Here is a 27964-nt window from a genome sequence, read left to right on the forward strand (position 1 = left end):
GCTTTTCCGGACTACTGAGGGCGCTGTTGCTTTGATGTGATTTCAGGAAGATATATACTGTTCGGTACTCACTCAAAATTTGCTAATTGAAAACATTTGTGAGAAAGGATTGCTCAATACAAACATGTACTGACACAACAAAGAATCACCTAAGTAACAACATTTATGACAGTAAAATATCAACAAATCTAGCAACTTTTTCTGCTGAAACAGCCACGTAACATCCCGGAAGGACATCAAAGTTTTGCTCATGAATATGGAACTTTGCATTAGCATAAAACGGAGAAGGCACCAAATACACCCTTCAAAATAGAAACATATATGCAACATGAAAATAAGGTTAAATGTGACACAAAGATGTATTTTTAGGTTTGCATTGAATAATTACTTTGCATGGGCACCTCAAATAAGTGTTTGGTCAGACATACGCAAGAATCAGAAATTACCCTAGAGAAGTGTTCCCGATGGTACAACCATTGCTAAACATACATGCCCCGATGTCTTGCGCGTCAAGAAATCGTCAATGTAAAGAAGCCCCTTATTTTAACGTTTAAACAAGACTAGTAGAAAATATCAACAGTGAAAAAGAAAATATTTTAGTCCTTTTCATTTCATTATTTTGGTACATCTTGTATCCATCATATCAGTTAATTTGTTACACTGTGAATTTTACAGTCACCGAGATTTTTTTTGGGAAAATTAACCTCAGAGGAAAATAGGAAAATATAGGTTTTCTCGGTCAATTGCAGCAAATGAGCAGCCAATTTAACCACTACGCTATTCTATTTCGCGTGAAATCAAATGCTACTGAAAAGGGTCATTCGATTTCGTTTTATGACCAGTCAAATGTACTGTTGCGTCATTCGATTTAACAAAATAATCATGCAATTTAACAACTCAACAAAAGCAGCATTCAAATTCGCAGGAGCTTTTTGCGGCGTGCGTTTAATCATTCAAATTCATTTTTGGGCAGTCATTTCTGGAATTTGTGCAATCTAAAAAACGCTTTTTTAAATTTGTGTTTCCTTAAGAATGTTGAAGGCATAAATACTGTTCACTTTTTGGCACTTGAGTCACTTTGCCGATGTACTTCAAAGACGAGCTTTCGCTACAGTTTTACACGCATATTTCTAGAAATGGCAGCTCGTGGTCGCTACGCTAGAGTGGCCCAGGTAGATCGAGAAAGGTTGATTGAGGCCTTCGAGGGAAACGAGCAAGACTACCTTGAGCTTGCAGTCAATTTGAACATCAACAAGTCCACAGCCAGATCAATTGTTGCAACATATTTGAGGACTGGAAGGCGAGAGACGCTGGCATGAGGAGGAGCAACCCACAGCAAGATGGATGATGACATGCGAAACCATCTGCAAGGCATCCTTGACGCTAATCCCGTCTTGACACTTCAACAAATGAAGGCTAGTTTGAGTGAGCATCTGCCAGAGAAGCCCCAGGTTTCTACTGCCACCATAGCCAGGGCCTTGGATGGGATGATGATTACACTGAAACTAGTGGAGGACGTCCCTGATGCAAGAAATTCCCCTGAAGTTCTTGATCAACGCGTCCAGTATGGTGAGTGGTTCCTGCAGCATGGTGTTCTGGCGCATCTAGTCTTCATTGACGAGACAGGTTATAACGTCTGGACTCCACGCTCCCAGGGTAGAGCTCCACGAACGATCGCTGCAAGACGAGTCGTCGACAGACAACGAGGGAGAAATTGCAATGTCACCTTCGCTGTTTCTAGTAAAGTAGGCTTGGTGCACCACCGAATCGCATTCGAAACTGTGACGCGAGAGATATCGAGGAGTTTCTTGCGGACACAATTCAAGAGTGTGATGCAGTTTTCCCAGACGACGAACCCATTTACCTCATATACGACAATGCGAGGCCTCACGTGCGAGCCCAACTCCCTGAAGGTGCCAACCCAATGATCCAGCTGAAGCGCCTCCCTCCCTACTCCCCATTCCTGAACAGCACGGAGATGGCACACTTTGCATTCAAGGCTGCAGTTAAACGCATCCTTGGGTTACCTGAGTGGCAACAACGTGTCGGAGACAGACAGGCTGCCCAGCAAGCAGGAATGAACATGCAGCAGTGGAGGTGCGATCTCCTTCAACAAGCAGCCATCCAGAGCGTTGATGTCATCACCCAAGTGAAGTGCATGCAGTGGTACAATCATACCCAAACATATATGCCAAGATGTCTGGCACGCCAACAGATTGATGGTTGAGGAAGAAATAACATAAACAATAAAAAAACCAGGAAAAACATAAAGAAACACCCCTTTCAAACACAATACAAAATTAGGTCTTGGTCAGTTAACCAATAAAGATCCCCCCCCCAAAAAAAAATGAAGAAGAAAACAAAAGAAAAAGAAAAAACCTCATTGGCCCCATGTAAAGTCTACTGGAAGCATAAATAAAGAAAACAAGGTTTGCCTGAATTAAAGTGAAGATACGAAACAGTTGCCTAGTACAGTTTATCTGTTTATTCGTATTTCTTTAGTCGTACTTATTTGAATTCTCTTTAAGCGAAATTGATTGCCTCTTTACGAAATTGAAAAAAATTAAATCAGTAAAATCTCCAGTCGAACCAGCTTTGCTAAATTGAATGATGATTGTGTGTCACGAAAAAGAATGACGATATGCTAAATTGAACACAGTGCTAAAGGAATTTGAATGCCTCAAAACGAAATTGAATGGCCGAATTCTGAATTTGAAACGCAGTAACAACTGGAGAGGCAAAATAGCTTCAATTCGAACGCACGAAAATTAAATTGGCTGCTCATTTGCCGAAATTGACCGAGAAAACCTATATATCAATTAAAAAGTGTTATTAATTTGAATGACCAAACGATGAAAGTGATTGCCAATAAAGGAATAAGAAACGAAAATCATGGTAATACGTTAAGAGCGCACCGACGTTCGCTAATTTGAATGCGTCAACCGTCAAAAGGTTGCAAAGACTTAATGTAAGAATGCTACAAAGTTAGTCTTGAATGCAACTAAACGAAATAGAATGTCCCAAAACGCAAGATCTTGGCTGCCTAAAAATGAAATTGAATGCCCCCAAAATAAAAAATGAAACCCCAATTTTATCACGTGCAAAAGTCAAGCGAAATTGAATGGCTGATAATGAAAACGATTAGAAAAATTCAGAAATTTACCGGAAAACCTATATAATTATTAATAATTCTTCAATGGACGGATTCATATCAACCCCTTTATTCTCCACCAACATACCTCATATTTATATATATTTAAGCAATTTTCAGTCTGGACAAAACACACTTCTGCTCTGTTTACGTGTTATTTTTGACAAATTACAAGTTTCAGAAAATTCCCCATTTTATAGTTTAAAGAATGATTCACGAAATGCATTGTTGTTTACGTTGACCTTATTCTACAACCAAAGGTGTTTGATAATTTCTTAAGACTCTGTAAGATGCTTGAATTATTCTTATAAAATATGTTTTCCCGCACATTTTAAACCTTTTTTTTTAAATTCAAATTCATAAACGTTTTACTTCAATTTCGTCTTGAAAACTCACGATATTGCATACCCCATGTTAATTTCGGTCGTTCATTTTCGCACTTTGTTCAGACAATTTCATACCTTATCCATACTCTTTCCTGAAAGACAGTTAAATTTCGACGCCTGCAATTGCCGAACGATAGATGAATCAATGTTGTCATTTTGCAATCAATGTTATATAAATTTCATTCAAATTCGTCTCGTGAATGTTGTGTCTGTTTAGTACATTCATCTCCTTATTTAACGTAGGTCTATGACCTAAAATAAGCATTTTTCATGTATAATTATTATGCGATTTTTTTATATATTTTTCAATACTTATTTGTGTATCAATTTAGTTCTTTGACAATTTTATGCGTCAACAACTAAAAGAAATAAGGTGTACACAGGCAAATGAAAATGCATACTTTTCATTTCATGCAAGAAATAAGTAGGCCTATAATAATGCACTTATGAAAAGCAAAATGGTTTATATTTTCACATCTTTCGGAAACAGTCAATTCAGTTCTTCTTTTTGTCCTTTGGATTGGTTGTTAAACCTTCAATTTCTTGTCTCGCAATACACCATGACAAATACGTCTGTGCAAGGCCAAATACATCTGTGCGCATTAGACTGATCAATTTGATCGATAATTTCTTTAAATCGATTGAACAAAGACGAATTAAAATCCTTACATTATGTAGATGGTCATCAGGTGAGACGAATTCCAGTGAAATTTGACGACATCGAATGGACAAATTCGATTAACCATTGGTCAACTGGAATGACCAACATTAAAGTAATTGTAGCATTTTAACGTTCCTGTCTTCTCGAGACAAAGTGAAGTTAACCGTTTATGAATTTGAATGATTTTTTTTAAATGGGCGTGAAAACACATACTTAAAAAATAGCGGTGCGTATTAAACACAATCTATAGTCTGAGAGTGACATAAAACCAGCAGCAATCATCTCTGGACTTGTACAAAACTACATGTAAGCAAGAGACGTTATAACAGTTCACCTCTGGTAACGTTCTATGAAAGAATGTCACACCAGCTGCATCCATTGCCTTCAGTCAATGTAAAAATGAAAGGATAGGTTGAGCGCAATAAATGATAGGTAGACATTAAAGTCCACGTGGAAAGATTAAACAGAGCAGAAATTAATGCGTGTAAAGTGATGTTTATTTCTAAGTATATACTTACGAGTATGGCTCTAATTAAATCTCCTTAATGTCCTCCTCGACGGTTATCTTACGACTGTCCATATTCTGTTGATAATAAAAACAAATCCACGAATAAAACACAAATCATATTAGCCCTTTGTTGTTTTACTGATTTATACAAAGTGTAACAAAAACGAAATACTTACAGTACTATAGGACTTTCTAGGACTATTTCTTGAGCAAATGAAACGGGCTATCAAATCGTCAAACAAAAACCACTATGGCGAAAAAGGCTTCCTGACATAATACTCCATGATTTTGCTTGCAATATTTTCATAAGAACTGTGATAAGATGTCATTGAAAAAACGATTGAAGTATGTTCATTTTCTTAATTTTTCTTGTAAAATTGATTTAACTTGTGTTTATTCAGGTATAGATAAAGTTTTGCAAACAGGGGTAAAAAGTTGAAGGCTCATGACACTAAATATTTAGGTTAAAACATGGAAAAGTTTGCAAATCAATTAGAAGTCATCTCTCTAAATTCCAAAGAGTGAAAATTCACTCCATTGAAGTGAAGATTCACTCCCACAGTTGGAACCTAGGGACTAGATGTTTTAGAGTGAAATTTCTTCAATCGTAAAGATTGAGTTTTCACTCGAGCTTCGACTGAAGTGGTTAATTTTTCAGACTATTTCAATAGAAAACGAGAGTGATTTTTACTCTAAAACGTCTAGTCTCTAATTTCACTCTTTTGAGTTTATGAAATGATATGAAATAACACTTATTTATATGCTCGGGACATCTCAGGTGTGCCTACTTCGACAGCCTGGCAGGACGGCTTTTCTGAGCACCAAGCCAAGTATAATTCCTGTGCATCTTTTACAATTGAGGGCCTGTGCCCAATCTATTCCTCTAACAGGGGCTGATCGAGCAATATTTGCAGGGGGGGGGGGGGGGTCACGCCTGTCAGATGAGTTTATGTCCGATTGTTGCGGACAGGGGGACATCCCCGTTGTCGTGTTGAATGAACACGAGAACGGTGTTTCTAATGACCAGAACCAACACGCAAACGGTGTTTCGAATGACCAGAACCAACACGCGAACGGTGTTTCGAATGACCAGAACCAACACGCGAACGGTGTTTCGAATGATCAGAACCAACACACGAACGGTGTTTCGAATGACCAGAACCAACACGCGAACGGTGTTTCGAATGACCAGAACCAACACGCGAACGGCGTTTCGAATGACCAAAACCAACACGCGAACGGTGTTTCGAATGACCAGAACCAACACGCGAACGGTGTTTCGAATGACCAAAACCAACACGCGAACGGTGTTTCGAAATTACCAAAACCAACACGCGAACGGCGTTTCGAATGACCAGAACCAACACGCGAACAGTGTTTCGAATGACCAGAACCAACACGCGAACGGTGTTTCGAATGACCAGAACCAACACGCGAACGGTGTTTCGAATGACCAGAACCAACACGCGAACGGCGTTTCGAATGACCAGAACCAACACGCGAACGGTGTTTCGAATGACCAGAACCAACACGCGAACAGTGTTTCGAATGACCAGAACCAACACGCGAACGGTGTTTCGAATGACCAGAACCAACACGCGAACAGTGTTTCGAATGACCAGAACCAACACGCGAACAGTGTTTCGAATGACCAGAACCAACACGCGAACGGTGTTTCGAATGACCAGAACCAACACGCGAACAGTGTTTCGAATGACCAGAACCAACACGCGAACGGCGTTTCGAATGACCAAAACCAAGACGCGAACGGTGTTTCGAATGACCAGAACCAACACGCGAACGGCGTTTCGAATGACCAAAACCAACACGCGAACGGTGTTTCGAATGACCAGAACCAACACGCGAACGGCGTTTCGAATGACCAGAACCAACACGCGAACGGTGTTTCGAATGACCAGAACCAACACGCGAACGGCGTTTCGAATGACCAAAACCAACACGCGAACGGTGTTTCGAATGACCAGAACCAACACACGAACGGTGTTTCGAATGACCAGAACCAACACGCGAACGGTGTTTCGAATGACCAGAACCAACACGCGAACGGTGTTTCGAATGACCAGAACCAACACGCGAACGGTGTTTCGAATGACCAGAACCAACACGCGAACAGTGTTTCGAATGACCAGAACCAACACGCGAACGGTGTTTCGAATGACCAGAACCAACACGCGAACGGTGTTTCGAATGACCAGAACCAACACGCGAACGGTGTTTCGAATGACCAGAACCAACACGCGAACGGTGTTCACGAACAGGATTTTCTCTTCCCTCTTATTGGGGCGTATATGAAGAACGTCAAGAACAAAGATGGCGGACTTAGGATTTCACAGGAACCTGCGTTAATGTTTGTGTATAAAAAAAAACAAAAAACAACTCATTCAGTGCAGGAGTAGTAATTGTAAAAAAAATATAATTGTACTTGGTTACAGAGTAGGATAGTCAGTCTTGTCTTTGCCAATTTTTATAGCTGTTCCGGATTTCAATTATTTTTGCATGAATTCAATCAATTGTCCCTTCTTTTCATTTGCCGTTTCGATACGGCGGCTGCCATCTTGAATTTTCGCCCTGCTGCACTCTACACGCACGTGGGCGGGCGTTCGCAATCGGCAACCCGAGAACACTGTTCGCAGGTCACTCGAAAATGAGGTTTTGAATACGCCCAACGGCTAGCTAATTATTACTATAGATGCTATATTTCTTTTGGTTTCTTTCAGAGCGGGGGGGGGGGGGGGGGGGTTTGACCCAGCCTGTCTTAAATGAATTAAGTTTAGTCACTTTTACTTTTCGCATCTACTAGTCTGTAGGCTTATGTGTCGTCTCACCTCGCCAGTCTTTTGTGTCAGGGAGGCTTCCGGGCTCAGACTTCTCAATCCTATCCCTTCTTCGACGGGCACCAAGGCGTGATCGTCACGATGGTCAAGACTGTCAGCGTCTCCCGACGGGCTCTGGCTGCCGCTGAAGGCGGGGTCCACTTTGTTCTTCTTCCGAACCACAATGTACAGAAGCAGAAATACCACGACGAAGACAAGACACACAGAGCCTAGGATGATAAACACTAAAGCGACGGTAGACAGACCATCTGTGTCGGAAGGAAATAACATTACATGTATCAATGGCGAGATGAAATGATTACCAATGTAGGATTGTACACTTGGAGAGGCTTAATTTAAATGGATGGTGACTTGACATGGACAAAAGGACTCTTTATGGACTTGGGATGATGGATTCTAGAGGACTATGACTTTAAATCTGTCTCAAATGTTACTTTTTCTATAGGTCCTGCATAACTTGGATTTCGATAGCAGTGGAAAATATGTCATACAGTCCTCGTCATTAAAAAGATAACAAGGTTGTTGGGAGTGTAATCCAATAGCTACTTCCTCCGCTGGACAAGAATTGATTGTCTAGAATGAAAAAGAAACAGAGCCTTGTGGTTACCCTGTGAAATAATGTACCCGGTATACCACTCAATCATGCCACGTACGGCCCGTACTACACTCTAAGCCATCCTCAGGCTAATAAAGTGAAATGCACGATGACATCCTCATCAAATACATGATGATGCACTTACCATCACTTGGTATTGGATCAAGCTGCGTCTCGCATCGCTCCCCGGTGTATCCAGCCGAGCAACTAAATAAACATGACACACACAGTTGATGATTAAGTCATCTTCAATAAGTCGACGCAATTCATCTGCCTTGCCAATAGTCGTCTATCAGACTATCACCTTAACATGAAACCTAACACGTTGCAACGATTCGACCTTCATACCATAAAACCTCCCGAATGCGCTGAATCAGAATTACTTTCCTTGGCAAGATTAAATTGTATTTGCCCAATTACCTGCAAATGAACCATGGGGAGAAGCTGGGCCGTTCACATGTCCCACCGTTAAGGCAGTGATCACTAGGGCAGGTTGTCAGAACCTCTGAAATAAGTACATAAGAAAATTGCTATGTTATCTAAATAATAACAACAAAAAGCAAAACAAACGTACGATTGTGCTGTTGCAAGGTACTGATTTTTGGTATGCTTAATTTTCGAAAGAGCTGACATGTTTGAAGCTTGTTAGTGTGATCTACTGTAGTAACATTTAATTTGTATTGGATTGTTCTACGGTGCAGAATAAACAAATAAAATCTAAACCGGTTTCCTGAGATAGATATACACTCAGTTATACCTTGAGCACGAACTGACTCCGGATCGATAGGAATCGTTGTACTGCCATCAATCAGGCTGGCACTACTTGACAAAACTTGTTCCAGGTTGACTAGAGAGGGCGCTCCATTCTCAGGGAATGATACCACAAACGTGACAATCAAACTGCCTGCTTCCATCTTTGTCACTTGCACTGATACAGCGTTACTTGTGGTCGGATTTGCCTCCAGCGTATTCATGATCTAAACAATAGATTCAAAGAAAAGTTGCCTTTTAAGACGATATCATTTCTCCTCGCTTTAGAACAAACTTCCAGTTTCTATATCTGAAAGGACACACTTACGTACTTTTAATTATGTCAACGGAGTCAAAGTTATCATGAAATATACCTTAAGTCAGAAGAGTGTGGGTGGGTGCGTTTAGGCATTCAAACGAAACATGCCGGAGAACAAAAGAGAACAATATCGTACGCGATTCCCAGCATACGTCCGCAATTGAGATCGTGTACAAACCATATGGGAGTTTTCGTAAACATTTTAAGTACAAACAAAAGAGGTGGGGTGGATACACGACTAGGAGTTATGGTTTGTGTATGACTATGTGTATGCGACCATGCCAACAATTAAAAGATTTTTTCCCCCGCCCCGTCACCTCTTTGGATTGTCTTTTTAAAGGTAATTAAGACATTTCTTTAGCAAAACATTCTCATGCCAATTTGAGCATCGTATATTACCGCCCGTTCAAACATTGCAGCAGTGGTTTTGAACGCGGTAGACGTTGGATTCGTGTAGGATTCGGAGAAGTTCAATAATGCTCTGATCACCACTCCAATTGAAGGGTATTCTAGAAATAAACAAATATATTATGAAAATGGTTAGTAATCGCACCCTCTCAAGCAATAAAGAAAAGCAAGCTGTGGACAGGATGATAAGTTTCGCATTTATTTGAATTGAGTACTGTTGAATTTGCAAGGTATAAGTTACCACAAAACGGACCTTGCAGGCCTTTATGTTATTTTATACCATCACGTCATTAAATGAGGAAAGACAGATGAACTTAAGGTAAATAAATAGTCTTACTTTTACATGACCCATCGTCGCTTTGGACGTATCCTTCATAACCGCGGCAGTGACATGCGAAGCCCTCTTCGTTTTCATCTGGTAAACAATGCTGACCAGTCCCTGAACATAAACTGCTATTAGAGAAACAAGGATTCTCATCTGGAAAAAGAACGAAATCAGATTTTTTTAAACAAATAATTGTATTAAGACCGTAATCAGTAATTCAGTCCGGCAACCGGAGTTAAAGTTAAAGCTAATAAAAACTTGAGTAGCTGACTAGTGACAAAGCTATATGGCGGTTAAATGTCTATCTGAAGAACATAGCTTCAACGTGCAAACAATGACCGTTAATCACTTGCCTGTAAAATCAAGACTGAATTTAAATATCGTAAAATCATCTGGACACAAAAGAGATTCATGAAGCTAATGACGTGAACTGATTACTATAATACTTTCAAATTCATTTCACAATTCTATATTGACGTACCTGCGCAGGTAGGTCCAGAATATATCAATGGACAGATACACTCACGAGTGTCTTCATCGAATTCCCCTCCATTCAAACAGCTGGAAACTGATAGTTCTATTTAAAGGTGAAATAAAATCACAATTGGCTGATTGAGCTGAAGAAAGAGCAGTTTTCAAAATACTTGTAGTACGCGTAAGAAGCAAAACAACCCTTCTAAGCTATTGGTAAGAAGTTTCAAATCTGTACATGACTGGGTTCTCCTTGGAATGAAATGATTCAGAAAATTTCATATTTCTATATACCATCGAGAGACGAATGTGGTTAATTCGCCTTTTCTAGAGCACAACATACGATCAGCAGCCGGAGTGGAACTCCTAATCCTCTGATCGCAATTCGAAAAATCTACACCTTCACAATCCAACGAAGCAACAATATTAAGGAATAATGTGAAATGACATCAGTCAACCTGTCAATCTGTCGACCCATCACATTATGTTACTTCCCATTGTAGATACAATCTTGTGTGATGACTTTTTTTTCCAGCTGTGGGTTTAAAGAGTCAAAGATAATTTCCAACACGAATCACATAGGACATTCGATTCCCTCCCTGCTTTATCCTCTACACGTCCCTCCTTGTGAACATCAGAATCATTGACTTCACCTGCAAGTGACAGCATCGTGATTAGAATACCCCACCTGCTCCAATCAAACATACCCAAGCATGTCTTCCCATCCTCGTCCAGATAGTATCCCGTGTTGCAGCTACATTTAAAACCCAGCAGGGTGTTCTCACAGATCTGATCACATCCACGCCCGCCATTGCTGACTGGCTCATCTTTGTACAACTCACACTCATCGATATCTGCAAGGAATTTGATCCGAATGAACGTGAAAGATGAACAACGTTAATAATTTAATAAAGCAACCAAAATTAAAGCTTTTTAAAGAGGCTCGCAGACGCCAAAATCTTTGTTACAGTAATCAATACAAATTAAAAATCATCAGGCGAACTAAATGGGATTTGCTGAAGAGCATGGATAGTATATCGTTGTGGTATTTGTGTAGTGGCCAGGACGGGTAGTGATATAGGGTCGACATTATTTTTTTTCAACTGATAAAGATTTGTTTAGTGCAAGTAACTTTATTGAGTACGTTAGTCATCACTGTGTTAAGAAAGATCACGTCAGGTACGTGGTTTATTCTGTTTCTCAATTACATGTTTTTCAAGCAAAATACCAAACTAGTGCCGTGTTTCACGATGCAGTCTTCATAGCAGGACGGGTTTCTGGCTATCTCACAAACAATAACTTTCAACCTTATTTCATCAGAGGGTTTCTATATTTGCCAAAAATATTTATCACTGCGGTGCAATCATGCCATTCGATTAATTACCTGTGCATGTTTTTCCATCGCCTTCAAGTCCCTCTGGACAAGGTCCACACGTGCTATTCAAAGATGGCGGGTCTTCGTCTACACACTCGACGCCCAGGAAACACGGGCTGTCTGCGCAAGCGTCGTAGTTTGCCTCACAGAACTCTCCGGTCCAACCTGGCTCACACTCACACAACAAAACCTGATGCACAATTTGCAAACACAGAAATCGTCGACACTAGCATGCACATGCAGTACACTTGAAATTGGTACTTTGAGAATGTGGGTGAAGCTTGTCCGCAAATGTCACTGATCCCGAGAAAGACCATTGCTACTGTTTAATCAAGCCTTACACAGAATCATGTTTAAAATTAAGGTGCAAAGGATTGTGGGTGATGACAACGCAGTCAATGCTGACTGATATCAAAGCATAAAGTCACCAAAGTTCACTGTCTATTCGCCGGGTTGGCACGCTTGCTTGTCACATTAGTTTGATGCCTGTTTAAACTTAAAAATAACAGTTGTTTTCCATGAGTTTCCGAAGTTGTTCTTTGACTAATACATTTGAAATGTGTAACAGCATCGCACTGGAGATGCTATTCATATAGCGTGATAGGTCATAATATGTAGCCAGACTATATAGTAGATGATTTGATATAAAGCTATAAAAAACTGTTTGCATTTACCCCGAAGCGGTCTTGGATGAGATTGGTACCGTCAGCATACTGATCCGAGAGACACGTTCCGCCATTTTGGCAGTCACAAAGATCCACTATTGGCTCAATTGTAGAATTAGATCGTCCATCTGTTGCTAGGAAACCGACCTTGACCTTTGACTTGTCAACTGGCGTCCAGGTGAAAAGGCCAGCTGTAATGAGAGATGTAAAGTGCCTACTTCAGTAATATTCACAGCAGCTCTAAACAAAAATTGTTCCTTCAAAGTACCGAAACAAAGTTAATGAATACCGCCTTTGCATTCTCTTCAAATTTCTTCTTCGCGAAGTTGAGAAAAAAAGGCAATCTTTCAGAAGAGTAAATTGAAAAGATTAATTGCATTTGCAATATTTAAATTTTAAGGCCCAATGATTCGGCATATTCAGACATGTAGGGCAATATATATAAAAAGTATGAAAGTTGTCAATTAACATGAACAAAGGACTAACACAGAACTCATCTGGCTTCACTAACCTCCTTCTGTAATGACGGCACTGTCAACCGCCTCGAGCAGGTGATATGCAACCTCGTCCCCATCTGGATCCATAGCTTCCAATTGCAGCATGAGTGTCTGTCCGACGGTTGCCTTAATGCTCGCAATGGGCGTCAATTTGGGCGGGTAATTGGCTGGAAAATAATCGCGTCCACTATAAAATTAGGTTGTGTGTTTCATGGAGTTTGCTGTAAAGCCATCAGATTCCTGTTTGAAACGACTTTTGATAAAATCTTAATAAAGGAATCCCCAGGTATTTTTAAGAAATATATATATGTCTGCAAGGAGGGAGATATGAACAATGCACTACATACCTTTTAAATAGGTTAAGTGTTAATGAGATAAAAGGAATCAATATTTGATAATTGCCGATAAAATGGGGTGTAAAAGCAAATGTGTTATTTGGTGTGATCAGTTTGTGGAATTGTCACAAAATATAAAGGTGATGAAAATCGTGCGAAATTATTTGAATGAATCTGCCTTTCTTTTCGCTAATACGATTGACGTTTGGCGAAATGCAAATTTATGCACAATTCAGTTGACTCCTGATTCCGTTGTACGTTCGTTGAAAATGAACTTACTTGGTACAAAATCGAAACCAAACAGGCCAAAAAGAATTTGTCTGCACGAAAAATGTGACTGCACGCTTAATATTTGAACACATTGAAATGATGTAACTGCGATTTAGAAACTGTATTCGCGTGCAATGAACATTTTCTTTTGATTGAATGAACAAGTTGTGTAATTGGGTAATTGGTGAATGCCATTTACTATTCAACAGTTAGGATCGTCTTTGTTCTATGGCTCGGTATTTGTGTGCAAATGCTTGCTGGTGTGCGTGTTGCGCGCAGCGCGTATTGTTCACAAGAGCCAGTAGCTATAGAGTTCGGTTCAAACATTTCGCGAAGGGGTGGTTTGGAAGAGAGATATACATTTCCCACCAATGTTGTATTGAAATAGAAGTTCATTTTAACTGTAAATCAAATGACAAGGATCTATAAGTCAGTTTTATAAAACAAATATTGAGTGGCTTTAAATTGTGAAATGGGAGGAATATTTCCGCTGGGTAAAATCTTGACTTTTCCATTTCACTCGGCATATACCTTGCGATAATATTCCTCCCATTCCACCCTGAGCCACTCAATATTTGTATAATATTAACCTTATGAAGTATAGCCATAGTCGTACATGAATAAAGTACTTCTGAAGGATTGCTTGAGTTCAATTTATTGTTCTAAAAATAACCACATAACATTGATTTAAAAATGCATTCTCCTTTCCAATTTTGAATTTCCTTCAAAAGATCATCAGAAGGGATATGTAATTTTAGTATATCCGGAAATGATCCCCATAAATTAAAAATAGTGAACAAGTTTTCATCGCACTTACTTGCTGATTCGAGGTCTGCACTGTTTTTTTCATTTAGTTCCAGTGTGGCCATTCCGATTGACGTATCATTCAGTGCCAACGAGTCGTACAGACACTCTCTGCTCTCCCCACAAACCTCTTCCACCTTTTGGCGTGTCTCTGCATCCACGCTGTTCAGTAAATCCTCCAAGAATTTCGGTTGGAAGGACAGGTCATTCATGTTGTCCCAGCTCTCCTCGGGTGGCAAGTAGTAGAAGTGGGAATCATTGACGGAGACACGCCCTATATGGTACCAAGGAAACATTAAGAAGTTAAACACACAAAAACGCTCGCGAAATTTGCGAAGCGGCCAAAGTCATGCATTCTAAAACTAGAACGGAAACTAATTTTAGTGCACAGACTGTAATGTTACGTTATTACGGATTGTACTTAATAAATGGAAAGTGTTTTCCTATCACAATTCTTTGGTTTGTGTTGCCTGTATTAACGAGTACTTGCTTCTCCAGTAACTCACACTTGCAATACATATATCTTGAGGCAAATCAACAAACAACTAACTGCGATGACACTCAGCCAATCTCCGTTGGCACGGCCAGAAACTACACATATAAGTTTGATACCCCCTCAAGTACACAGAAGCACAGAGCAGCATGTCAAAGCACACTTTGTCTTCAGCATCATATAGTATTTGCTTACAGGTTTCGCCGAAATCAAAGTAGTCTCGTTCAAGCATCTCCCCATCAGCAGCGGTGGGTTGTTGAAGTGTACCGTTACGCTTCAGGACATCATTAGTCTTGTTTCCATCCCAAACACCTGATGATAATAACCAAAAACAAAAAGAGATTACAATGGTAAGAGCTACAGTCATTTGGTTATTAAAATTCTGTTCTGGTGGATTCAAATCAAAAGTAATTGCAGAACCTCAGGGTTCCTGAAGCCACCTTTTTTTCATGAAGCATGGCTCTTCAAAGTGCATATAGGTTAACACTAGATGGAACTACACAAATTCATCGAATTACCTCTATAATAATGTTGTCGTTACCAAGTTTTGATTGGAACCTGAGGCGGTTGTTTTATGATTCAGTGCATCAGTTTGGGCTAGTTAATTGAGCGGATCGTCCTTCCACAACATTACTGCTGAATGAAAGATTAGCTAGGTCATCATAATACATAGTATTATGTTGATGATTTATTTAAGCGCAAAGAAATATCAGTGTAAACATATTCATTGTAAAATGTAAAAATTACATACCCAATAGGCCTTTAGTTCTTCCTCTGTAATCTTGGCTTAGCTGGACAGTAATGTCAACAAAACTGTTGTTCACTCCGACGGAAAACTGGATATCTGAAGCAAATGATGCCACCACTTTTGAAGGCTCCTCCTCCCTCTTCACAGTTAAGTCGTCAAACATCAATCCTGAAAACATCGGATCGCTACGTTATCCTTTCTGATATGTAATAGCTTAACGATCATGCTCTTTAATTGATACATTTTAACTTGCCTCCCATCGAATTTCCAACCTGTGTGTTTAATTTTAACGGAAAAGGTATTTTCTTTAAAAAAACCTTTTATCTGTCCGGCGTTAAACAATCTCCCCTCCAAACATTTTTTAAAAATTCTGATGAGGATTGGGAACCAATTCAGAATTCGAAAACTGAATTGTCGAGCCAAATATAATACGAAACTTGTAAACTTGTGAATTTCATAATTCCATAACTATTCCTGCGTAACTATTCTTTTCGTTCGATGTCGCATATACAAGTGAATACCTTACCCTTTGTATTGCTAGGAGAAAATATTTTTGAAAAATACATTGCAATTTAAATTAGATACTAGCACGGATATTAGCACTGGTAGTACATGTATACATCTTTGATGTGAGCAAATGCAATCTTCAGTTTATACATAATGCATTTAATTTAAAATCAAACATTCCTTTGAGGCTTCGATTCCCTTGATTTGGTATCAATAACAAAGCAGCCAAAAAAGGAAATAACAGTAATTACGACCAATTGAGAGGTCACAAGATGTTTAGGATGCGTTTGGAAAGTTAGCACTGGTAGTACATGTATACATCTTTGATGTGAGCAAATGCAATCTTCAGTTTATACATAATGCATTTAGTTTAAAATCAAACATTCCTTTGAGGCTTCGATTCCCTTGATTTGGTATCAATAACAAAGCAGCCAAAAAAGGAAATAACAGTAATTGCGACCAATTGAGAGGTCACAAGATGTTTAGGATGCGTTTGGAAAGTTAAACTATTACATTGAAATGCATTGTGTAAACAAGTTAGATTCTTGTTTACACAATGCATTTCAATGTAATAGTTTATAAAAGTTTGCTATAAAAATATAGCAAAAAAATGAGTAAACTGAAAACAACCGTGTTATAGCAATTAAACACTGTCTAAACACTTTCGTGCTGTCACTTTGTAAACATGTTAAACTGCAAACATGCTAAAAATGTTGATTGATAGTTTTCAGCAATTGAATTGATGTTCAGGAAAAGTTCTGAAATTATTGATGTTCAGGAAACATGTTTTCAAAGTGATAGCAAGATCGTGTTTTATTGCTAAACACAATTTATGGAGTGCAGCAGAAACACCAAGGCTCCAAAAAAAAAGATAGTCAAACAAAAAAACGCGTCGTTCTAAAGAGTATCTTTACTTCAGTTGGCACAAGCATCAGAACGTCCAAAATCGATAAAACAAATCGCCGAATCTTATATTCAAACTTTAAAGCTGAACCGCATAGCTGCAAGTACTTAAAAAAAAACACTTTAAAGAATGATGGTTTAAGCTAACCTGTCATTGTTGGTTCAACTACTTCCCCATTGACTGTCGTTATAAGGTCTGTGGCGTCTTCGTTCAGTTTTATTTCAACCTGTTACGATTAACAACACAACAATCCTGGCACAGTTATTTAGCATCCAGCGCAAATCAAATGTGCATATATAACAGACTGCCAAAATTAATATGGATTGAAAGATGATGAAATACATCTTCTCTACATAAAATACCAGGGAAGAGATGACATATTTGTTAATACTTTCCACCAGGATTGTTTGTGCTACCCGATGGCTTTAGTTTTTCTTTGTTAAATTGATGCCGATAATCAGGCGTTAAGTTTTCATCGTTATTGTACCGGTGTGAGTTATATAAACATGTACTAACCCTGGAACCGCTGACACTGTCTAAAGCCGCAAAGCCACTGTACTCGGTAGCATCAGTTAGTTGCTCCGTTTTGCGATCAACCACTCTCTGCGTGCGGCCTTGAAGCTCGAACAGTTGTTCGCCTCTTTCTACGTCTTCAATCAGGACCAGTGTGTATTCACCCAGACCATTGAAGGTGTAGTCCAGACCATCCAGTGTTCTCACGTGCGGATCTCCCCAAAACCAACCTTGTGATTAAGGATAGAACATGAAAAGTATATCACATGAACCTACTATAAAGAGTTGAATTTCGATTTTAGATTTAGATGGGCCAAACTATAGCCTAGAATTTACAATGACCTTATATATTCAATCATATTTTAAATGTGACAGTAATTTCGTTTTTTTTTTTACGAAGATCATGAACCTTTGCAAGCAACGCGATCAAACTCCGATGAGTGTGTAGGCCTAAGTAAAAACCGTTTCAGCCTGAAAAAAATATATGACAAGTCTGTTGTTTTGTATGAATGGCGGCCTAGATGTTTCTTTTTTGTTTCATCATTGTCACTCACGATTTCAACAGAAAAGAAGAAAGGACAATCATTTCGTAAGACACTTACCCCAAAACGTTGGCAGATAGTGAGAGCAAGTCATGAGAGGGCGAGTTTCAGTATACAGGTCACACAGGGTCGAACTTTCACAACAGTAGTAGCGGGAAAGAACCTCTTCCTCTGCAAAAAGTAAAAATATCTCAGGAAATAAGATCATCACTTTCTGAGTATAGGGCCTGCGATGTGTAGTCAGTCACATCATGCATCCCGTAATCTTTAGAACTGAACACAATATGCGTCCATGCATGCATCATTGAATGGAAGTCCGACAGTGATTCACTCACAGCAGTTATAATGATTTGGTTTGGGATTACTTACCGTACCACTTCTGAAACACATCGGGCGTGTGGAATAATGGACTGAATGGAAACCTCTCAAAGACTGAAGCGACTCGAGGATTCCTGATGTCAAGCAGGAGATCACCAGTCCATCTCTTATAGCAGCATTGTGGGCCAGGGGTCCCCGGGGCTTGATACAGTCGCACGAAGCAAATGACGGCTAACAGACATGGAAGGAATTAAAAGAATGACAACAAAACATGTTCCCTTTAAATTGTATATATATATATATATATATATTAAATGGACCTTTTTGTCTGATTTAAAAATGTGTCACCTATTACGTTCCCCGAGCTAATTTCGAATTTTATCCTGAAAAGATCCCTTTTCTATCTAAATTGCTATTTTTTTTACAGCAATTGAAAAGTCATTTACTTTTGAAAGAGTCATCTACTTCAAAGTCTGGCCATATTTAGTAATTGATATTATTACTTTACTACTATTAAAAATGATCGGCTGCTAGACAATAATTTCCGTGCTTGTTGGGAAGGCTGGTTCTCTCCCCACAATCAGTATCAATAATGTACGGACCGGGATCCAGTTTGCTCGCACAGCGGATCTGTTTATGCACAAAACAAAACCCCTTTTCAGAGTTTTGCCGACGTCCAAAAATCGTGAAAAGGCTTTGGAATGAAAAATGTGTGAAATTTATTAATAGAAGACAAAATCGAACTTGTTTAAAAGCACGGGGGAACGCAATTCTAATGCCAATTTTTACGGACATCCCAATTCAATTGAGTCCTTTCAGAATCAGCTTTTTTTATAATAGGTTAAAAATATCAATAAGGGCCAACACGTTTCATGTTCATAATAACATTTGACGATGACTGGTAGTCTTTTGCATTTCCTTTCTGAGACATCTATTTTCTTTCATCTATTCTACTTTCTGAGAAATGTATTGAACTGTGTTAGTTGGGATAAAGAAAAGAAAAAAAATACTAACATCTGTCTTGAAAGTAATCCCAGACGACCCCCTTAGGAACAAAATAAGGATGCCACCATGATATGCTCAGAAATCTCCAATCGAACCAGGCCATTATCAAACTGCAGGGGCACGTGTTGGCAAACGGAGGATAGTACACATCGAAGACTGGATACGGTTGCTGATGACTGTGCCAGTTACGGCATGATAAGCGCGGGTTGATGAAGTCATCTGGGAGGCTGTCAAGTTGGAACACCCAGCGGCCTTTCTGCCCTGAATTCCCGACGATGCTTCCTGGACGGAACAACGAATCCGCGGGGACATCCACGTATACGCTCTGGCTAGAAACACCGCACGTGTAGCCCAGGATGACGTTTTTGTTGGCTAGAAAGGCGGTGTCCCAATTCATGTTGCAAGGATCGTAGTTGAATATGACATAGCTATGGATGGAATCCGTCAGGAGTATGGCCTGGAATGTGTTCGTATCCTGCAATATTAGCAAAAATGGAATACATTTGATGGGAAATGTTTGCAGGACATTTTGAACCAAAATACCATAAAGATAAGTTATGAACTTAGTAAACATTTTTATGATTTCACATTTCCCCAGGCTATTTGAACCATTTTTCCATTCAAATTCAACAATTAACATTCCATTAAGTCATTTACCATTCAATTTGTTAGTTTGGTCACCCCCTTAAGTCACCGGGTCGAAAAATATTCGACATTAAAGATCAATTCGTCTAAGCTTTTGCCGAATGGCAGCATTCATAGGTCGAGTAAGACTTACATAAATCTTACGTAAGTCTTACATAAATCAACTAGACGAATGATTTCTGAATAACAATGTTAGGCGTTGACGAGACGAAATCGAAAACTCCGGAACAAAATTTTGTGCTCATTGTTTGAATTGGCTTGAACTGAATTTGAAATTGTCTTACAAAAGATGAAATTAAGCATTAGAAGTGCACTAAATCGATGTTGCTGGATGAAGTTGAATATTAGAATCGGTGACTTCGAACGATAAAAATAGCCGGAAAAACCTATATTATATACTATATAGGGACAACTTTTTCTATTGATATCTTGGATTCGTTCCTCAGGATTTCCTTCGATTGAGTTCCATTGTTTAAAAAATGTCTAGTGGAAACCCTCTTTGTACAGTTTTGGATAAAAAATTGAGAAAAAACAGACTGAAGACAAATAACTTCAAGGGATATACAAGAAAAACAAAACAAAACAAGATTTTCATCAATTGATCATCTTGTGCCGCAGCGTGAGTTGAATCTCGGACAGTAAAAATAGTGATTTGAATTTCCAACAGTGAGGAAATCGTAGGTATCTTCAAACATCATTGGCTGGTGCGCGGGCACAAGACGGTGCCCAAGAGCACAGATTCATTGCTGTCCGGAATCACTTTCTCGCACCGACACTGAATTATGCTGTGGAATTACCCACCAGGTCGCTGAATATGCATACTTGTGACTTAATTAATTAGGGGGTGGATTTAAAATACAAGGTTTTTAGGACTCCACCTCAAAACCTTCAGGATTTTCAAGTCTGCATTAAACACGAGGTTGGCAATTTACGTGATCAACCCGAATTTTTGGTGACATGGACAATGGAATATATGCGTCGCCGCTGAGGAATTTTGTGTTAAAAAGGTAGGTGGACATGCGAAAGTTGATTGTATGCAAGGTTTTGAATCCTGAATATTTAAGCTTATTACTTGACAGTTATTCTGTTTTGTGCATGTCTTCATAAAGTTAAATATTCATTGAACCTACCTGTCTTAAAAAAGTCATGTATGTCTGGGTGTGCTATTTTATTGTTTACCCAAAACTGTCCCAAGTGGATTTCCACATGCAATAATCCAAACAATAAAATTTACTTAAATTAAGTATATAGCTTATTAATATAATCATTTTGTTAGTGAGTTACCTTTATTTGGGGGGACCCTGTATAGTGTCATTACGTAAGATAGTCTTTGTTGAACTCGTTTCCCTTGCATTTATCGACGTATTAAAAAAGGTGTCAGTGTAATTCGATATTCTTAAGGGTAATGTTACTCACAGCTGCGATTGAAACTGGCTGAACATTACTCCAAGTGACAACTAGTGCCCAGTATGCTGCTGCCGTGTAGTTCTGAGCTCCCATGGCAGTTGATACAATGGCTTTGATAATATCTAACATGTCTTGGTTGGTGTTGGGATCGTACTGGTCATACACCTTGGGAGGAAAATATTCCATGTTGAGAAATAGTGCGGCTTGATTTATGACATCCTTTGGGACGAGCACACGTTAACGGAGATTACATGCCTTTTTAAACATCTCTAAGCTTGTACTGATAGGTTTGATTCCGGGAGATGGGCTATCAATAATGATTTAAGAAGTAAGTCACATTCTGAACATATTAAGATCTTGAAACACTTTTGTCAAGTCATTACCTGCCAGAAGACGTTCTTTTTGTTGGAAAAACCATCTGCTTTGACATCCGCCCAGAATGGTGTTATCATTCTCGGACCGTTAGGAAACGCTGAACTTTTGGTACCAGGAAACGCGAATTTATCGAGGCTTTTATCATTGGACAGAACAATCACGCCGTTGTCAGTGAACTATACAATGAGAGACAGAAGGAGATAAAAGACACCTTGGTTTCAATTTCACGAATTTGAAACCACTTTTGAAAACACAAAAAAATGTTACATTCAAGAACATATATCTATCGCCAAACACGGGAAGTGAAAATCGTTAAAATAAAGTCGTTTCTTAAAAAACGTGGATGAGAATCACGACAATTTGCCATAAAGAGATTAAATCAAATTGAAGGAAACGTCATGGAATGCTGAAGAACAGGGAGATTGTTGTGCTGAACATCTTGCACATCGTGGTCTAATGCTTTGCCGGTGCCTACAGTAATCTTGGGAGGAAGCTTACGTAAATTTTCTCAAACAGCTCATCGCAGAAGGGGAAGAAATTCGGCGGATAAATAGTTGGAGATATCAAATCCTTCTTGGACTGCTGCTTCTGTAACAATAACAAGTGAAGAAACCAATAGCATTTGTCAAATTTGAAAATCAGAGGACCCAAGAATCGCCAGTCATTCATCACAATGGATACTTTTCACTTTCCTTTAGTTGTTATTCGTCACTATGCCTTGGTATAATTATAATACTTTTCTGTTTTGTCACAGTTTTCTATAAAGAAAAGAACATAATAAACCTAAAAAAAACTTATCACAGACCCCTTAATAAAAAAAGTATGTAATGATGGAAATTTGAATACTGCGTTTGTCGAGAAATTCAAAGCAACTTGAGCTAAAACAATTTCCTGTCATGATTTTATGTGAAGTGTTTGAATGCTTCATGTCAGCGATTAATGCTTACCTCTTGCATTGCTTGTGATAGAAGAGAATCGCCAACCTCCAGCCCAAATGGAATGTGATTACCAACTGTAAACAGAGAATAGTTAAATGTCAACACTGCAAAATAAGCAGTGTAAATCTAACATCATTGGTGTCTTTAATAGGACCATTGGTTTGAACTTGTTACATCTGTGGTCCTATATTGAAATAAACTATAATTAAGTTAATTAACAAAAGTGGAAACATTCCAAGGAAAATCCCTCATTCGGAATGCGGATAATCGTTTTCCATGATACTACAAGCAACCACACTTGTGATCGCACAGTTTGAAATCTAAGAGCTAATCTCTGGGGTGCTACCCCCTGGTATACTACCACCAGTTGTGCGACAGTTGTGCGAGCGTGTTGGTGATAATCTTACTTTCAAGACGCGTTAAAACAGTGACCATGTAATAAAAGTCGCTAATATAACTCGCTGCATACACGTTTAAACATGACTTACCAATGACGTTGAATCCAAATGCTTTCGATCTGACACATCCACCTGAATTGATGGCAGTGCATGTTATAACGTGAGTTCCTACTCCAAATACACCTCCTGATGCGCCCACGTCCATTCCATCTCCAGAATCTGTGCAGGTGACGACTAGGTCACCAGCAGCTGTGGCTGGTACTACACTCCAAGTCACTGTGGATGTTTCCTGTCCTGGATCGGTGCACTGGTCTCCTAAATTTGGAACTCCAAGAACGGGATAGGCTGCACGGTAGGTGAGAACAAAATCTTAGCTGACACTGAATGAAGACCAAAATTTGACAATAAAATCTAGTTCAAGAGCCCTGCCAGAATTTAAATAGATAATTGCGTCAGTTTCGATGAGTTTTATGAAAAGACGAGGCTTTGCCTTGCTCGCTTTAGGGGGTGGCTCTGCAATCGGGGACCCCCCTATTGTCCCTCTTTTGTTTGTACACTAACCTTTCAGGAAGACCTCCCATATATTTTGTACACATCACCAAATTGGGACCTTCGGGAATTGGGGACCCTAAGGTCCTCTATTGTTCAAAGTCTCTTATTGAATGCAGAAAAAACCTCGTGAATACACCCACGTGTGTAAACATCGGCAATCGTGGACACCCAATTGTCCCTTATCCTCTTTCCAGCTCTTTGTACACGATTTGAGATCGTGGACGTTCGGTCAATCGTGGACGTACTGTTTGTCCCCCAATTCTTTTTGTCCTACGTACACGATTGCCGGCGTTTACCCACGCACACACACACACTTGCATTTACGTTACATACCTATTGCTTTGTTTTCGTGTAGTTGAGAAAAACCTGTGAACAAACTAATTTTACTCACACTATGAAAGCTCTTTAAATCCAATTTTTTTCCCTATGATCCCCTCGATTTGATCGAGTGTTTCTCTTCATTTTGCGACAAATAAGCCTAACCCCAAAAATGCCTCTTAATCCATTTTCTAGAGAGGGGGAAACCTTGTGTGGACCTGGGCAAGTCCACACAATGTACGGTATCGGAAAACTGGCTTATGTGGAAAAATCGTTATTCGGAAGTCCACACAGTGAATGTAATGCTTGTACACCCACACCTTTGGCGCTTTGGGGATAATGATGATGATGATGACATCGGATTTTGTTTAATAATTCGTATATATTTGGATAAGTGGGGCTGTACGGCGATTATGTTCGAATAGTGGGTATTGGACTTACCCAAGTTGTCAAACACTTAGAACATATATTACTTATTGCAATCATGTACATTAGTTTACAGTTTAATAGAGAACGAAAGTAAAAATCCCATTCATTGTGCTAATTAACACTGATATTAAACAAACATTCTAAGATTGTTCAGAGGCGTAGCAAGGTCACTTTAATTGGGGGGGGGGGGAACATTTCGTGAAAAGGGCACTTGCATATCCATCCTGAAATATAGACACGTTTCATTTTCTCCGGACACTTGGCCTCCGTAAAATCCAACAGTGTGTGTGTTTTTTCTGCATTCACAAGGGGACGTTGAAAAACAGAGGACAATAGGGTCTGAGATTCCCGAAGGTCCCCAATTTATGATCGTGTACAAAAACATAAAAGTTATATAATTGTGCACACTAACAGACAATATGTAGTGCTTTCCAGGGCGATAAAAGTGCAAAATTAATTTAAAAAACACAGCCGTAACGGCCGACGGCACAAAACAGGCCAGGATTTTTTTTTTAAAGTGCACTTGTTAACAAAAGAAGGACACTCTTCCCAAATACTGGTGGGGTGGGGTGGGGGTAAGCGCTGGTGCAAAAAAAAGGTATTTGAATGGAAAAGGACAGTCTTGAAAAATTATTAGCGGGTAAATACGCCCTTAAACCCCCCAGCTGGCTACGCCTATGATATTGACACGGAATACAGCGCTATATTCGCTCTCTTACTTGAAACAGTAAAGGAGATCAAACACTGTGGGACGACACCGGTCTGCGTATCCGAAGAGCAGACAACTTCGTGCGTCCCTATCCCGAACACGCCCCCTGTGAGTGTGACACTAGCCCCGTCGGTGATATCCACGCAAGTGATGTCAGAAGGAAAGATTGGTTCACCAGATGGCTCGACAGCTGCGACTTGGGTCCATGTGATTGACACGGAGGTCACGCCCTGTTTTAGACACTCGTTTGCAACTTCTGGACAATTTGTTGTGGCGCTTACTGTATGGAAACAATTGAGTCGTCTTCTTAACATTCCTCCAATAGAATTTAAGTCATGTACTTAAACTCACTAAAACACAATATTTGATACATTTTATCTGTCTTAAATATCATGTGGGTGACTGAAACATCTGCCGTACATTTTGTTTTCGGCAAATGTCATTCATCCTTACAACCCAAAACAAAAGCTATGAGCAACGTTAACATCATTTTCCTTTCTGTTGATTGCTAGAGTGGGTTTGTGTCTCAGAATTATTCCGATCACGTGGAATATGGTGTTGATTTGGAAACATCAAATGTGTATTTGTTTAAGGTATTGAAGCTTGCGTGACTTCGCTTTACAATGAGAATCATTCTACAACAAATGTTGGTGCATTTTAGCGGAAACAGCAGATGAGAAGTCAGCGATTCCTACGACTGTGACCTTCTTTGTGTTGATGTTACTCACGTTCATTGCACTGTGGACCTGTGAATCCTGAAAAGCATTCGTTGATGTCCTTGCAATTCCGAAAGGGTGTGTTGGGTCCAGTACATTCAGTTCCCACGTCGTTCACTGTTTCATTGGGAAATAAGACATGAATTTTAACATTTGATTATCACTTACTATATTGGTCGTAATGAAGACTATTTCAAAATGGACATATCGTTTCTTTGTTGTAAACGCTTGCAATTTGTTAGCTTTAAAGACGCATGGTTGTATGAATCTCGGTCACATAAAAAAGAAGTGAGATTTTGGTCAATGCGATCTTACGTGAGCAATCATGTCCACAAAATCCTGACGAACACATGCAATCCCTTGGCTGATTTGAAGAACATATGCAGTTGGGTGGGCTACCAGTAGCTAGGCAGGACTCACCGTCTGTGTCAAAATAAAATGCAATAAACTTCTAATTTGAATTGTATGCTTTCCTATGTAACAGTGACTATGAAAGGTAGGTAAATGAGAAGATATCTTTTTTGAAAACATCTGCTTTGGTCTTAAACACATCTTACCGTTCACGGAGGAAACGATGACGAGTGTGTCGCACGTTGCACTATTCGATGACTGGTCGGTCGCTTTGTAGCGCATCAAATGTGGAGACGTCTCAAGATCGAAAGTGACAGTGTCACCAATCTCGTATGGAGAGCCGTTTACTTGGACGGTGATGGTGTACGATGCTCCAGAGTTGTCATATACAGAATGGACATCAGGCAGTGAGATTGTTGAGAAGCTCTTGTGACAGTCCGTGTAAACCGTCAGATTAGTGGCGCAAGAGATGTCCGGAGGCTCAACATCTTTAATGAAAGTTAATGTAAGATAACATGGAAAACACGATTAGTCTATTTTTCACCAGGGTGTTTTGTTCAATGTCTCCTGTGGTTTAGTTTGGCCTTCTTCCGGCAGATTATAAGTAGATATGCCTATTTTGTAAGTAAATTAGTTTGCGATGTAACCCACAATTTTGGGATTCATGATTCTAAATAATCAGGGTACTACATGTAATTCAAAAGTATGTCTACTACAGAAGTTAAATTGTTCAAGCTACAATTTTCACCTGCGCATGATGAACCATTCCCTGTATATCCAACGTTGCACACGCAGTAAAAGCTCTGAGCCGTGTCCACACAGTAAGCATTCTCATCACAGTCATGAAGAGGAACATCCGGGTCACATTCGTCGATATCTGTAACGGAAATCAGTTACACAGAATTAATAACCAGATATAGTATTGATATGCAGTTAGTCGATCAAGCCAAATGGAACAGGTGAGTCTGCTGACGATGACTAGAGCAGGCTAGTCAAAACGTTGAGACCAAAGACAGTTCTTTTACCGGTAGAACTTAAAGCAGGACTGTTCTTATTTAGAACTTAAAGCAGGACTGTTCTTATCAGAACAAAAACTACATAGCGAAAGTTGATAATAACCAGGACAAGTTCTTTTCAGAACTAAATATCTTCTCAGCAGTAGTTATTACCACATGGTGTATTACCGCAAACCGAAACGATACCGATACCCCACCATGCAAACATATAACAGGTGAGTCATTACAACAATGCTCTTGACTGTGAAGTAGGCAGCCAGAGATGATACAAAAAAAGAGAACAAAAGACTGAATCTTCCCACAAGTATTGAAAAGTCGGTCAACGGCTTTTTAAAGTCTAAATGCCCTCTATATACAGGCTTATGATGGATGTTGAATTATTCTAAAGTTAACACATTAGCTGTTTCCTTCTATATCTGTGTTAAACGCATTTTCCTTTCAAGTGACATAATTTCCATGAGACAACAAAACTCGCCATAATAATGTCCATTATAACACAACTGTTTGTGAATAGAGAAGTGAGACTTTTATTGTCAAGTTCGTGCTGAAAATTCTTATTGGACCTCACCTGGTGATTCCGTGGGATAATCTGGAAGCGTGCAATAGACGTAATAGTCTTCACAGCAATCTCCGTAGATCTCGCAGGCACCGTCACACCAGCATCCTCCCCGCGAACCGTCAAGGAAACAGAAATTACGACAACCA

The 27964-nt window shown here is 39.5% G+C and overlaps 1 protein-coding gene across 1 annotated transcript; it reads right to left on the reverse strand.

Annotated features, from left to right (window-relative positions):
* Positions 1 to 2864: 2864 nt before the first annotated feature.
* Positions 2865 to 27467, reverse strand: LOC119720877 (mucin-like protein). Its single transcript, XM_038190744.1, has 31 exons — positions 27446 to 27467; positions 26992 to 27120; positions 26450 to 26731; positions 26208 to 26315; positions 25905 to 26009; positions 25187 to 25456; positions 23259 to 23513; positions 22780 to 22844; positions 22331 to 22420; positions 21841 to 22008; positions 21467 to 21622; positions 19415 to 19880; positions 18452 to 18631; positions 18143 to 18253; positions 17544 to 17770; positions 17175 to 17253; positions 15620 to 15784; positions 15064 to 15180; positions 14389 to 14649; positions 12981 to 13133; positions 12479 to 12660; positions 11814 to 11994; positions 11137 to 11283; positions 10440 to 10535; positions 9971 to 10111; positions 9625 to 9734; positions 8914 to 9133; positions 8577 to 8661; positions 8302 to 8363; positions 7553 to 7809; positions 2865 to 4781 (listed from the first exon to the last, which is right to left on the reverse strand). Exons 1-31 carry the CDS (start codon positions 27465 to 27467, stop codon positions 4731 to 4733), a joined length of 4941 nt encoding a protein of 1646 aa, XP_038046672.1. The 3' UTR covers positions 2865 to 4730.
* Positions 27468 to 27964: the final 497 nt, after the last annotated feature.

This window comes from Patiria miniata, unplaced genomic scaffold, assembly GCF_015706575.1.
Source record: "Patiria miniata isolate m_02_andy unplaced genomic scaffold, ASM1570657v1 HiC_scaffold_9, whole genome shotgun sequence".
Lineage (NCBI taxonomy): Eukaryota > Metazoa > Echinodermata > Asteroidea > Valvatida > Asterinidae > Patiria > Patiria miniata.

Bases quoted from the DNA above. Each gene is read 5' to 3' on its own strand.
- LOC119720877 (XM_038190744.1), bottom strand. From the start codon at position 27,467: ATGTTTGCATGGTGGGGTATCG. The intron at 21,623-21,840 runs GTAATGACTTGA...TTTCCTCCCAAG, and splicing joins AAAAGAACGTCTTCTGGCAG to GTGTATGACCAGTACGATCC. The intron at 10,112-10,439 runs GTACGTCAATAT...TTCTTTTTCCAG, and splicing joins TTCTGGACCTACCTGCGCAG to ATGAGAATCCTTGTTTCTCT.